This window comes from Lytechinus variegatus, chromosome 5 (assembly GCF_018143015.1).
Source record: "Lytechinus variegatus isolate NC3 chromosome 5, Lvar_3.0, whole genome shotgun sequence".
NCBI lineage: Eukaryota > Metazoa > Echinodermata > Echinoidea > Temnopleuroida > Toxopneustidae > Lytechinus > Lytechinus variegatus.
The window spans coordinates 8,004,441-8,019,713 of NC_054744.1; the positions used below are offsets into that span (position 1 = coordinate 8,004,441).

The 15,273-nt window shown below is 38.1% G+C and overlaps 1 protein-coding gene and 1 pseudogene across 1 annotated transcript in view; both read left to right on the forward strand.

Moving 5' to 3' along the window:
* Positions 1-957: 957 nt before the first annotated feature.
* On the forward strand, positions 958-1,998 carry LOC121414849 (annotated as a pseudogene).
* A 4,280-nt stretch (positions 1,999-6,278) lies between these two features.
* Positions 6,279-15,273, forward strand: part of LOC121415189 — a 33,276-nt gene continuing 24,281 nt past the window's right edge. The window contains exons 1-3 of the mRNA XM_041608352.1: positions 6,279-6,354; positions 11,899-13,397; positions 14,320-14,430. Of these exons, the coding sequence (XP_041464286.1) occupies positions 12,002-13,397; positions 14,320-14,430 (1,507 nt within the window). The 5' untranslated portion in view covers positions 6,279-6,354; positions 11,899-12,001. The remainder of the gene's footprint in view (positions 6,355-11,898; positions 13,398-14,319; positions 14,431-15,273) is intronic.

Here is a 15,273-nt window from a genome sequence, read left to right on the forward strand (position 1 = left end):
CTTATCGTAAGTTAAATGATTTTATTTTTACGAAAATAAGTAATAAACTACCACAAAATATTTTGTTGAATCGCGGGGGGGGGGGGGGTGAAAGAGATGATATAGCTCTTGTTATGTTATGACCTCACTCATTTTTTGTTCAAATTTTAAAACTTTTTGAAACTCTCCTCCAATATTCCATATGCTGGTGTTATAATTGATAATTTTCTTTAAAAATTGAGCTTTTTTATTTGATGTTGAATGTATTTTTATGAAAATGTTTGTGAAGGCTTATGCAATTCGGCTGTTTAGCCGCTATAGATACACTTTTGTGTTTTTTATTGTACTTGTTGCAACAAACTGTTTTAAATAAATGAAAAAAAATTGTTTATCGTGGGAGTTGCAAGTTGTAGAATAATATGGAGGAAATATCATGAGATCATGAATGGAATTATTTTTTATTTCAGTTCCAAAATGATACGGAAAACCTTATGGAATACCAAACGCATACATTTTATATAATCATGAATGCATAACAACCTGCATGATAAATACTCAGGTTTTGCTTTCTTTTGAGAGTGGATGGTCTGTAGTTTTATTTACTTATTATTTTATTCATTCATTCATTTACATGTATATCTTAGTTTATATAGTGATGTATTTTGCTATAATATCTATGTATTTCATACATTCATTATTTACATTTCACTAATCGTTTGCCCATATTAACACTTCGTTGCCTTTCTATATCTTTTTTTAGAACGATTCTTGGCCGGTACTGTTATTGATGATAGCGAGCCCGACTTCGAAGACGACGATGACATCACCGTCAAGCAAAAGCAGCCGTCAATGTCATACCCACCAGGAAAAGTCAAGAAGGGTTGGCATCCTCGTCATTGGTAGGTCTTTCATTTCTCTCCAAACATGCAAGAGCAGTAACATAGTAAAAAGACATTTTTAGAATGGAGAAGACAAGTAATGATTGATGGTCAAGATATCTTGACCATCAATCATTACTTATACGGGGCACGGAACAAGCTTTGGAAATGTATAGATGAGTCAAGGGAATCCTCAAACTTAGATTATGGATGTACGAGTAATGATATCGTTTTTATTTTTGCAGATCATCCAACAGACGAGGATAATTTTGCACACATCACTAAAATCAAGGCATATCCTGGGGTGTGGCCTTCGAGGTTGCAAATAACTTTGATCCAACCACAGGCAGACATCAAAGTCAGCCGAGTGGGCGTGGCTTTCGAGATCGCAGCTGACCAATCTGTAGCTCCCTCCCCAGAGAGTATCGAAACATCAGAAATGTCCCTTCCTTGCTCACCAATCACAACCATTAGCTGCACACGTCGCGCCAAGGAAGGCATGGCTTTTGAGATCGACTTCAGCGACAACATGGAGCAAAAGCAACAACTCAAAACTCTGAGCAAAGTGACGTCACTCAAGCGAGCGTGACGTTATCAAAGAAACTGACGACGTGTGGGTGGCCAACAAAGTTCTTGCAATGAATGTAAGTAATATAACGGGAAAAAAGTATCTTTTTATTCTGTTAAACATGGTCAAATTTGTCATGATGCGATTAAAAATATACTTTATTGAAAGAAAGACATCGAGAATGAAAGTTCGCTTTCAAAATGTGTTAAAAAATTCTGCATGAGAAATAAAGTACGTCGAGAGATTTCAATTCTAGAATATATTTCAGGTGCGTTGGGGTAGATTTTTTTTTGTAACCAAAATGATATCCCGGAAATTTTTTAAGGAAATATCTGAGACTAATAATTTGACGAATATATTTCCTTTGTTTAATTTAAGGACAAGGCAAAGAGGAAGGAGAAACGTTTGGCTTCGCTGAGGAAGGCTGGTGAAGAGTTCGACATGATGACAGCCACTATGACAGAAAGAGCCCTGGACAACTTCCATTACATCCTGGTGAATGAGACCTGCACAGAACACAGTCTTCTTAGGAGGGCCCAGTTCAAGGCTTGGCAGAAGAAGATGATGCAGTAGACTGAGCGAGGGGACTCTTTGATCTGAAGACAGCCACTATGAAAAAGAGAGCCCTTGGCAGCTTAATTCCACTACATCCTGGTGAAGGAGATAGGCACAGAACACAGTCTTCTTAGGAAGGCCCAGTTCAAGGCTTGGCAGAAAAAGATGAATCAGTATACTGAGCGAGGGGGGCTCTTTGACACGATGACAGCCACTATGAAAGAGAGAGCACTTGACAACTTCCACAGTATCCTAGTGAAGGAGACCTGCAGAGAACACAGTCTTCTTAGGAAGGCTCAGTTCAAGGCTTGGCAGAAGAAGTAGACCGAGCGAGGGGGACTCATACCTGATGACAGCCACTATGAAAGAGAGAGGTATTGACAGCTTCCACTGCATCCTTGTGAAGAGGAAGACCTGCACAGAACACAGTCTTAGGAAGGCTCAGTTCAAGGCTTGGCAGAAGAAGATGATGCAGTAGACTGAGCGAGGAGGACTCTTTGACCTGATGACAGCCACTACGAAAAAGAGAGCCCTTGAAAGCTTCTACTGCATCCTGGTGAGGAAGACCTGCACAGAACACAGTCTTCTTAGGAAAGCCCAGTTCAAGGCTTGGCAGAAAAAGATGAATCAGTAGACTGAGCGAGGGGGCTTTTTGACATGATGACAGCCACTATGACAATAAATTTTATTATACGATTGATTTTTACGAATAATTGTACATTGTAGTCAATGCAATCAATCGTATAGAAAATGTTCTACGTTTGATTGCTAAGCTTTGTGTTGCGGGACCCAGGATCTGTAACTACGATTCGAGGGGTGTATTGCCACCCACCATCAAAATACCATGACACTACCCCCAAGGGCGCCGGAAGCGGGGGGGGGGGCAAAACGAGATTTTGCCCCCCCCCCCCATGTGCCCCCCTGAAAGTAGAAAAGTGATAAATTATTTAAGGACAGAAGTAAACGATGAAGGCACTTTTCTGCCTGAAAATTGTCAAAAATGTAAAAAAAATTGCCCCTGACGGGGCAATTACATTATCATAGTAAGCCTCGCGTCTTTTGACGAACAGTTCCTCTGTGAAACATACTTTTGACTGAAACCGAATGACAAGCTAATTTATTTTTAATATCTAAACCTACAAATTATGAAAAAGGTGGATATCTTCTTAGATAAATTATTTGATTTATATATTTCGATCTAAACAATGAAAAAAAATCAAGCATGTTTTGAAATAAAGAGATGGCTGTGAATTTATGCAAAGCGCGAGCGATTTTTTTTTTATTTTTATACTATGACCTGAAAGTTTTCTTTTTTTCCAATTATTCCCCTCCCTTCCATCATTCAACTTTCTTTCCGGTCCTATCTTTCTTATTTTTCTCCGCACCTTCCGCCGCTTCGCCCCTTGATCTACCTACCTGCTGCTTCAGTTCCCCAACTTCATTACTACTCCCTTCATTTCTTGCATGAGCTTCATGTCAAGCGTTCTCTGTTACTAGTGAACAACAACTAGACAGCCTTGTGATACACTTTACTCCAACTTCGTTCTGAGCCAGTCTCTTTTGTCTCTAAACATATTTATCAAACCACTTTTTTTCTGCGTATCCACTGGATCTCGCAGTTCTCCAGGACTGGAGGAAATCAACAGAAGAAGAAGATGACCCCTCCCACGGCAGGAATTTTGTGTAAAAATGGAATATAAAAGTCTCGTTAATAGAGTATTTAAAAACAAATTTTGGGGGATAAACATAATTAAAGTTCACTGTGAAGGATTGATCATAACTCATGAAAACTATTATTTTATATACTGAGTACACGAACAATGAAAATATTCTTATATTCCAAGTAAATTTGGAATAAAGGGAAAGTGAATTGGCTCAACAAAGGTATGATTTTACTGGGCATGGAACATTCTCGTCTAACCGTCTATGCACTAAATTTACTTATAAGTATCCAGAGGCGATTTTCTTTTTTCGTCATTTTTATTAGTTATGAAATTGACAATGGCCATCGATGTCATCAATGTCATCACTCTTTGGCAGGCATATAGGGCTAGATGCGAGTTCGAGAATAGTTGGGCCGGTATGCCTTTTTTTCCTAACCAAGTTCTTAACAAAAACTATCTGTTTATATATATTTCGAAATTCGAGGATACATGTGTATAATTTCGATTTTGAATTATGTATTTTTTCCATAATAAAAGAGCACAAATAGTAGGGGGACATTTGATATTATGTCCCCCCTTTCCAAAATGGTAGGGGGACGCGTCCCCCTGGGAATTCCGCCCATGGTGATGGGGGAGTTTTTGCATTTTCTAGAATAAAATTGAAGGATTTCGTGTACACTTTTGGTGAATTTTGCCCTCTTGATCGGCGGCCCCCGGCTGCGTACGGTCATGTTTGTCATCTTAAAGTCTTCAAAATGCCTATAATATATTACATTGGTTTGAAACAATTTCGTTTGCAAGAAGGCTCGTAATTTGCTGGAACTGCGACCCTGATCATAAAGAAACACCAGTCTGGGTCAGAAGGGAGGAAACAGAAGGAGCAAAAAGAACTCCAAGACTGTTTAATTCTCAAGAAATTTATTTTTGAATGCTCTTAGAAACGCAACTTTTATACTCCATTTTTACACAAAGTCCTTACCGTGGGGGTCCCACACCCTCTCCCGCTCGATCGCTTCGGTATCTCACGCTGTCAAAAATATTGTGCCCCCTTCGGGATTTTGCCCCCCCCAAAAAAAAAATGAAAGTATTCCGGCGCGCCTGACTACCCCTGTTGTCGGCTTGTGGACATACAATTTTACAAATACAAATCAAATTTATTTCACTATATACATATTTATTTAAAACCTATATCCACAGGTGCTATAAAGGTATTTTGATAGGATGACAGAACAGTCCATTTTCTTTCTCAATTTTTTTCAATTTCAATTCAATTCAAGTATTCAGGGGGAATAGGCCTATTGAGTTGCATGATTATAACACTCCTTTTGATCCCCCCCCCACTTTTCTACTTTTCTTTCTTTTTCTTCATATTCTGGCTTCTTCTTCTTTCCCCCACTACTTAAAAAAAACATAGGGTCGGTTGCAAGCCCCTACCGGCCTACCCCCTGTAGTTCTATTGGTACTGATACTATTGAAATTTGTTTTGAAAAAAAATGGTGGGGAAAGGGAGGAAAGGAAGGATTTAAGTGTATAAAAAATAAAAGTCTGGGCAAATAAGCTATCATAACACTATTATTCAATTGAGAAATAATAATGGAAAACGGCGTCATCTGTCTTGCCTTCGATTAAAAAGGCAAGACAGATGTCAAAAATATTGTGCCCCCTTCGGGATTTTGCCCCCCCCAAAAAAAAAAAAAATGAAAGTGTTCCGGCGCGCCTGACTACCCCTGTTGTCGGCTTGTGGACATACAATTTTACAAATACAAATCAAATTTATTTCACTATATACATATTTATTTAAAACCTATATCCACAGGTGCTATAAAGGTATTTTGATAGGATGACAGAACAGTCCATTTTCTTTCTCAATTTTTTTCAATTTCAATTCAATTCAAGTATTCAGGGGAATAGGCCTATTGAGTTGCATGATTATAACACTCCTTTTGATCCCCCCCCCCACTTTTCTACTTTTCTTTCTTTTTCTTCATATTTGCTTTCTTTTTCTTCTTCTTTCCCCCACAACTTAAAAAAAACATAGGGTCGGTTGCAAGCCCCTACCGGCCTACCCTCTGTATTTCTATTGGTACTGATAATATTGAAATTTGTTTTGAAAAAAAAATGGTGGGGAAAGGGAAGAAAGGAAGGATTTAAGTGTATAAAAAATAAAAGTCTGGGCAAATAAGCTATCATAACACTATTATTCAATTGAGAAATAATAATGGAATATGGCGTCATCTGTCTTGCCTTCGATTAAAAAGGATCCCGTTGCACAAAAAGCTACTAAGCCTACTATTACATGTATAATAACTTGGCCATCCAATGGGAATGGCAAATAATACAGGCCTATTCCCTCCAGGTTACATCTCTATGATTTATATGTATGATGCAGTTTCTGTTTGCAATTTCAACACAAAACATTTTCAGCAGTGCTTGTCCGGAGTGCTAGCTTTGGACCAAAAGCTTCGGTCTCTGTACATTGGCTGTTACTCTGAACTCCAATCAGTTCGCTCCACTCACCAATTACATAGAAACTTTTAAAAAGTAAAAACAAGTTTTAAAAAATGAAATTTTTACAAAATACTCCTCCAGACAGCTAGCTTGCTAGCTATCGCTCACTCGTCGATTGTTTGCGCCCTCTACGTCCGTGCATATTTCTCGTTCAAAGTTGTGGCGCCCGTTCCACTTCCAGCTGATCTATTTTTTAATTTGTGTAAGTATAGGATTTTTACAATTTCTTTGAAGGATTATTTGGAATGCTGATTATTTTAGCTGTCGTAAAGATAATGAATTAATTGTTATGATCTTACGTATTGACGCAACGCTTCAGATTTATCTTGTTTATTGAAGTTACCGTTTAACTCAGTCCCATACCTTCATATTGGTGTCTATAGTAGGCCTATACCGGTACCTGGCTAGTTGCACCCATGGGTTCATATCGTCTCGCGAGTGAAAGATTATCAGTCATACGCACGCGACACACCACTACACTTCGAAAATACAGTGGGCTTTCGCCCACATAAAATATTATGTTTAAATAAATATTCCACATCCTGCTATGACACTTACCGAATCATTTAGATCCTTCCGTGACTTCTCCTTGAAGTTTCTTTCTAAAAATATGTATATTTTCTTGATCTTTACTTTAGTGAAGATTTTACGGAGATAGAAATCAGTCAGCGTTGATATCAATTTTCTCCTGAAGAGGGCGCGTGATTTATATTCATATCAAAGACACGACAAGGGAAAGAATAGGCACCTACACTATTTTACACGCATATCGACGCAAGGCATTACGCAAAGTCCGTGAAGTGTCCAATCTTTTCATTGTATAGACTTTGGTATACCGTATACGTATTATTGACGTTCGTGTGTGTGTGTGTGTATTTGAGTTTTGTCAGACGTGTATCAATCAGATATGATTATTTACGTCTGGGACCGACCTTTAACGTCACCATCCGAAAGACGTGACCAGGGCTCGAACCTCGACCCTCTGCATCAATTTGTAACTTCCCCACACACAGCTTGGATTACAGGCGCACGCCACAACGCCCAGTTTAAAGCTTGTACTGCTGGTTTCTTTCCAGGCACGTATATTATTTTCATTTTTTTTTTATCAGTCATCTTTTTAAATTAATGCAAATGAGTGTTATCATCACCAATAATAATCATTAATTATGTTTTTTGAAGGCATTTCATTAATTGGTGCCCATAATTAGTAAATTAATCATGAGGATTGCGCATTCAAAGAATTTAGATACAGTTATAAAATTACCGAGGAGCTGAATCAAGGTTGTGAAATTATTAGCGCCACCAACGGGCTTCCTTGTATTTCCGTGGAAGAGACAAGCGAAGTCACTTTCGAGGCCGAGGTAAGCAAAATGTGCTTTTTTTTATCGGATTATTATTTTATTATTATTTTATATTCAACAAACTCTTGCTACTTACCGGCAAGAGCCCCGGTGCGTAGCGAGAAGGAGCTTCGGCAGATATTACTTCAGCAATGAAGCGATGTTTGCCGACTACTTCGAAATCCAGGGTCAAACACGGTCTATTGTACGAGGTTAGTACATACTAACCTCGTACAATGTGTGAGTGGGCTAGTTGTAGAACTAGAAAGAAGTAGTGCAGTGTCGGATTTCTCTTTCGTACGCCACACTAGCCTGGAGGTGTCTGGGGAGTAAATTCATCTACCTACGTAGGGTTACTCCCCTAAAGCCTGGCTTTGCTTTATATGCGTCTCTTTAGAGGCCAGGATTACCCGTGTTGAACCTAGTCGGACGCAATGATGATTTTTTTAGATATGTCGTATACTTCTTCATCATTGACGTCTTGACACTCTCTCCATAGTGTCTTCAGCGAAGGACCAAAACAAAGATGGATTTCCCCAAGAAATCCATCTTTTTAAACCAAAATCATGAGAATTCTATTAATTTTATTAATTCTTACACCTTCCTTCGCCTAATGCATAGGAAGGTTTTAAATATTATTATATAAAAATATTAAAAAATGAAGATTTCTTACCTAACTGATGCCGTGTAGACCTCTCGTTCCACATGTAAACAACGGGAGTACAATAGCGTCGACCCTTGAACCGCTTATGTATGACGTACTTCCGGCAAGCAATGCCGTCTTAACGAACAATTTAGAGATAAAAATTCTTATTTAAAGGGGAATGAAACCTTTGGAACAAATAGGCTTGTGTAGAAACAGAAAAATCAAAGAATAAGAATAAAGAAAGTTTGAGAAAAATCGGACAAATAGTGAGAAAGTTATGAGCATTTGAATATTGCAATCACTAATGCTATGGAGATCCTCACATTGGCAATGCGACAAGGATGTGTGATGTCACTGATGAACAACTTTCCCTTTGGTGGACTATAAAATACCCTCAAAATGTCTATTTTTGCTTTTTCTTATGATGATACAAACTCTTTATCCATGATGTATTTTAAAAAAATATGTATTACATGCCCTCATGTAGAAAGAACACATGATTTATGGATAGATGTGATAAAAGAGGCAATTCAAGTGAAATATATACTAAAGTAATGGTGAGAGTTGTTCATAAGTGACATCACACATCTTTGTCGCATTGCCAATTTGCTATCTCCATAGCATTAGTGATCGCAATATTCAAATGCTCATAACTTTCTCATTATTTGTCCGATTTTTCTCAAACTTTCGTTGATCTGTTTCTTTGATTTTTCTGTTTTCACACAAGCTATCTTGTTCCAACGGTTTCATTCTCCTTTAACAAATATTAAAATTTATTGCGTGATTATAAATAATTTATATACATTTATATAAATTATTTTCAATCAAAAATAAATTTTAATATTTGTTAAATAAGAATTTTTGTCTCTAAATTGTTCGTTAAGACGGCATTGCTTTCCAGAAGTACGTCATACATAAGCGGTTCAAGGGTCGACGCTTTTGTATTTCCGTTGTTTACATGTGGAACGAGAGGTCTACGCGGCATCAGTTAGGTAAGAAATCTTCATTTTTTAATATTTTTATATAATAATATTTAAAACCTTCCTATGCATTAGGCATAGGAAGGTGTAAGAATGAATAAAATTAATGGAATTCTTGTGATTTCGGTTTAAAAAGATGGATTTCTTGGGGAAATCCATCTTTGTTTTGGTCCTTCGCTGAAGACACTATGGAGAGAGTGTCAAGACGTCAATGATGAAGAAGTATATGGCATATCTAAAAAAATCATCATCATTGCGTCCTCAAGACTAGTTGAACCTAGACTGGCTAAAATAAATCACAAATTTTGTTTTTCGCCCAAAGTTATGTACATTGGCAAGTTTTATGTTTACCCCCATTTTTTAGCATTTTTGTTAATTTTCATAAAATAAATAGTAAAATTGAAAAAAGTTAAGAGCAAGAGCGTTCACCTACCCCGTCTGTTTACGTCTCCATTTTTATTTCTTTTGTTATCGATACCTAGATCAGGGCTCCACACTAACCCATTTTTTCTACTGATCCAACCTATTCATGTCGGACCAGTAGATACCCAGTTTTTCAAATTTTTACTGGTCCGAACCTAAAATCTACTGGTCCCCAAAAATAAAGAAAACATTAAAAAAAGGTGCAAGTTTATTTTTCTAGCCTTTTGTTGCCCCCCCCCCCATAAAAAAAGGAATGAAGGAAAAAAAGAAAGTAAGACAAATGAAGAAGGAAAGAAAGAAAGAATGAAAAGAAAGAAAGAATAAAAGAAAGCAAGGAAGGAAGGAAGGAAGAAAAAAAGAAAAGATAAAGAAAGGATACACGTGAAGGAAGGAAAAAAGAAAGAACTAAAGAAGGAAAGGAAGGAATAAAGAAGGAACAAAAATAAGGAAGAAAGAAAAGAAAAAAAATGAAGGAAAGAAATGAAGCAAGCAATACAGAAAGAAAGAATAAATCCAGAAAGTAGTAAAGGAAAAAAAGAAGCAATAAAAAATAGGGTAAAAGGAGAGATGGAAAGGACAAAAGAAAGAAAGAAAGAAAGAGAGGAAAGAAGGAAGAAACAAAGGAAAGGTAAAATGATAGATAGAAGGAAAGAAATAAATAAAGGAAGGAAAGAAGCAAGCAATATAAAAAGAAAAAGTAAAAGAATAGATGATAGGAAGAAAAAAAGAAAGACTGAGAGACAAAGGAAGGAATGAAAGAATAAAGGAGAGAAAGGAAGCAAGCAGTCAAAAAAAGAAAGGAGAGGTATAAAAGGATAGATTTAACAAAGGGAAAAGGAAAGAACAAGACAGAAGAAAGGAAGGAATGAATGAAAGAAAGAGAGGGATTAAAGAAAGAGAGGGCTGAAAGAAGGAAGAAATAAAAATACAAACAAGAAAGGGTAAATAAATGATGGATGGATGGAAGGAAGAAAGAAACAAAGAATGAAGGAAAGAAAAGGGTAAAAAGAAGGAAGGAAAGAAAGGAAGAAGAGAAGAGATAAAATAGGATAGATGGACTCAAGAATTAAGGAAAGAAAAATATCAAAAAAGAAAGAAAGGAAAGAAGGAAGGAGGGAGGGAAGGAAGGAAGAAAGAAAGAGAGAAAGAGAAAAAAAGAAATAGAGAAAAATATTTTTTATAAGGATAGAAAGAATGAATGAACGAATTAAAGAACAAAGGGAAAGTAAATGAAAGAAGAGAGGGAAGAAACAAATAAAGATTGAAAAGAAAGAAGGAAAGAAAACAGAGGAAGAAAGCTAAAACTATCATCATAAATAATTCATCAGTATCTTTTTGGCTCAATTAAAATAGCTACGAAAGAAAGTCAGAAACCAAGTGTATCAACACACACATAAATGCATATGTGGGGCTCATCTGTATTCAGACGATATCACCCGAAACCCGATCTGTTTGAACCAAACAGAAGTGAAAATTTCTCCTTTTACTGCTTACAAATGAGAGAGTTACTCCAATTTTTAGGAAATATGGACATTATAAGAGCCTTTCATGAGTATGAACCGTGAATTTTGACAGTTCTGTGAGAGATTTCTGCCAGAGTTTAGCCAAGTTTCGTTCGCGCAGCCAGTAGAGAATTTACCACGTAGGTTGTGTGGCTGGCTACATGTACACTGTATACTATCTACTCACTTTGTGCGATTCATTCTGTGTGTGAATGACAGAATTTGTCGGGGGGAAATTGTTTGCAGTGAATTTGACCATTTCTGGAAAAATTACTGGCCCGACAATGATATTTTTTACTGGTCATGTCGGACCAGTAAATCTTCTTATTTCTGAAAATCTACTAGCCCGACAGCGATTTTTACCGGTCTGGGACCGTCGGACCGCCGCTAGTGTCGAGCCCTGCCTAGATTATAGACACACACGCGTGCAGAGCTGCAACTTAGATTTTAAAAATACTTGCATTTGCCGATTGATATCACGATTCGTAAAATATTTGTTTCGGTTGATAAATATAAAATAATTTATATGATATTTATTGATTAAAACAAATATTTAGCGATTCCTGATATCTATCGGCGGGTGCAAGTATTTTTTTAATCCAAGTTGGCAGCTCTACAGTGCACTCTAGAGCTTTAACATTGCAGTGAGGCTTTAGCATTGCAGTGAATGGTATTTTCCAGGGCTCCTTTGAGCATTTGGAGGGGGGGGGTGAATCACCCTGAGCCCTAATCTATATTTTTCCCTGATGGTAATTTTTATATGACTATTTTTTATTTCCAGAAACTTTTCAAAATCATTCATTATATTTTCCTGTCCATATTCTTATTTTTGTTTATTATCCCCTCTCTTTGCAGGAACCTGGGAAAAGTGAGGATGCTTCATTCCTGGAAAGGTGATATGATTTATCCACTGTTGACTGTTCTGATCTATTAACAATTGTGAAGAACTAGGTTCATCATGAATGATCTTCAGAACTACGGGAGTGGTCTAGGACCTGGTGCTGGGGACGCTAACTACTCCTCCAGATTGGGTGGTCTTCGATCTGGTCAGGGCATTCTCCCATCCAAACTCTATCCTGGAACATTTCCCATGAGAGCGTACCAAGATTCCAGAGACACAGCGTCATCAGTTGACTCTCTCCTAGCGGGTCCTTTCTCGCATCCGTCTTACAATGACATCACAGACGACGACAGTTTGAATGATATGCCAGTTACGCAATCAACCAGAGCGCACCTTTTGCCAAACCCAGTAGAACAACTTAGTACGAAGACACGTGGTGTGCAACTACCAGTCAAGCACACCAATGAAATTGGGACTCAGATTGGTATACTCTTACCTAAATACCACGTCCATCCACAGTCAAAGTGCATTATGTGTCGTGACTGTGGAATATTTTTCTCCCATGGTTCATTTCTCAGGCACCTCCATGACGATATAGGTCGCCGTACAGATTGCCAGTCATCAATGCTTGAACTTGGGGTAGAAAACCCTGGTGTCCAACAAATGAAGCTGTGGGATGACTTCCTGGCGAAGCTGAAAGGAGAGGAAGGATCACATGCACGTCCACGTACATCATCATACGACCTCAATGGCGTAACAAGTAATGTATCTCTTGAGGGGAACCACTATCGTTCATCTTCTGATTCCTTTTCCTCGACACAACCCATTCAACCTCGAAGGCCTGCAATGCATTATAGCCCTCGGACCAGCATGCGTGGGGTTCAGCGTAGTCTGCCTGCCACCAAGGGATCCCAACTTGTTGTAGGTCCTTCAGGGAACAGCCCCCCAAATAGTTCATCAGAAGCGAGCTCGATTTCAGACCTCAACAAAAACATTCAGAACACCGTGGAAGCATCGGAACGTCTCCTCAGGGAGACCTCACAGTATCTTGCCTCAACAGAGAAGTCGCGCCATAGAAGGAACCGATCCATCACAATGGACCTTCACTCAAAGTCTGTACCTCCGGAGGGAAAATCCCAAGCCTCTCGATCCCTTTTCACCTCGCAGAATTCGCACGTAGCACCTCACCAGCAAAATCACCATAGAGAACATTCTTCTAAGGTCAGTCTCTCTCCGTCAGGAACCCAGAATGAGAATGGCAATACTGACGGGAGCCGAACGGCTCGATTTCCTCAAGACAGCCGGATCTTTGCTGGAGGTGATCTGCCTTCCAGCACATCAAACCCAGATACTCGTTCAACATCGCAAGGCAATCCAAGCTCTGTAAATGCAATGAGGGTTGCTTCATCAGTATTGCCCCAAGGTGAGGCAGGATCAAGATTCAGGTTCCCTGTACTCAATGGTGATTTGCTTGAAGAACAGAACCAGCAAAATAACACAAAAGATAAACAAGGTGAGCTTTGTAAGTCTTAAATTCTGAAATCAGTTTCGTAAAACTAGATCAATGAGTAAAATACATGTGTGGTCATAACGCCTTCATAAATGAGGAAAAATATTCATGTAGTTTATTGATTTACATGTATGATCATAATGCCTTTGTTAATGAAAAAAATTGTTTATTTTTTAATATTTCATTGATTTCTTTCATTATCATGCAAGATCGCAATTTAGCACCATCCAGTGTTGGGGATCACTAAAAGATTTGAATACCCGGTAGAGAGTTTTTCCACATTGACAATTCATACAAGAAAGAAAGTAATATATGAATAGACATAAACATTATACAAATAGCGAATAGGCATGAGTGCGATGGTGCGGAGGTTAAGAAAGATGCTCTATTCAACTCGGCTAACGCCTTGTTGAATAGAGCGTGTCTTTCTTTCACCAAATGCAAAATCTCGCACCATTGCATGAATAAGAATATTCACTATTTGTGTTGTACAACGCCTCGGAATTTAGCGAAAATATGAAAAAACAAGAGTTTTTCCCTGCAGTAATCTATGAAAAGGGAGCAAAAAAACTGTAAGGGAAAAGCAAAACCCACAAGCGCACATGACCTCGGGCAGCATTGCGCACTTAGCCAGCAGGCTTACACTATACGCGTATTGCACCTTCATTTTTACTGAGCGCAATGAATTAAATCGTATTGTGACGTCACCTCCTAAAGTACATTTTAGATGGTACGTCTTGTTTGCAACGGTGCAAATTTTTAACATTCAGCCTCCCATTTGCTTGCGTACAACAAGCTAAGAAGGCGTTGTACAATGATTAGAATCTGATAGTGATTAAAAATAACATCTCCTGTTGGAGTTCTAGTTGATGCTGCAGCTCATGAATTTTCAGATAATCCAACTGATTTGGTTTGTGTTCCTCAGATCCTCTTTTCATCTTGCAAACTGCCCAAGAACTTCTCACGCTGGCCTCTCATCGGATCCAGGTCTTGAAAGATGAGGCGACTGGAGGGAATGGAGTCCCAAAGTCTCCAGGTAAGCGTTGACAATGGTGTATTAATACCCCTTTCAGAGACCCAACGGCCAGGGCCCCATCGTTCAAAGAGTTACGATAGATCCGATCAATCTCAAGTATATGGAAATCCATCAATGTCATAATTTTCCTTTAGGTATTTTGCTCAATGTCCTTTGAAAACAAAGAGAAGCACACTGAATTTTTAAGAAAACTATAATTGTATGGATATACATATCTAGAAAACATTTTGAACAAACATGCATTTTAGGTGTTGATGTTGCTGGCTTTCCATAGTCGTGGTTGATCGGATCAATCGTAACTCTTTGTAAGATGGGGGCCAGTAGGTGTTATGTATCTATTAAGAATTATTATTATCTTCCATCTTAATGAGTTTGTATGACATTTCTAATAGTGAGCCCCCCTAAGTCTTTACAAGTATACCGCATGGTTCTTTTAAAAAATGAAATTGTATACAGTGCAGGGAAAAATTACATGGGGGCTCAGGGCCGAAAAGGCCCAAATGCGCAAAAGGGCACTGGGAATGAAAAAGGGAGCCAGAAAATCCTTATTCGCTGCAATGTAAATGATTGTAGAATGTTGCACATTTAGGCAGTCCATTGTGATTGTGAAAAAACCCCCCCCCCCAAAAAAAAAAGGATTTAATTTTCTGCCTGGACCTAGCAAAAAATGAAGGTAATTTTCAGTATTTTTTGTTTTTTATATCGCTATCACAAAATATGTTTCAGTCTCAACTCATAACTTTGACACTGGTAGTTAGAGTAAGATCTCTTCTTTGATTTGAGACAAAATTCTTAGTGAATCATTCACGTTAAGAAGATTTCATTCAGTAACTGTATTGCTTG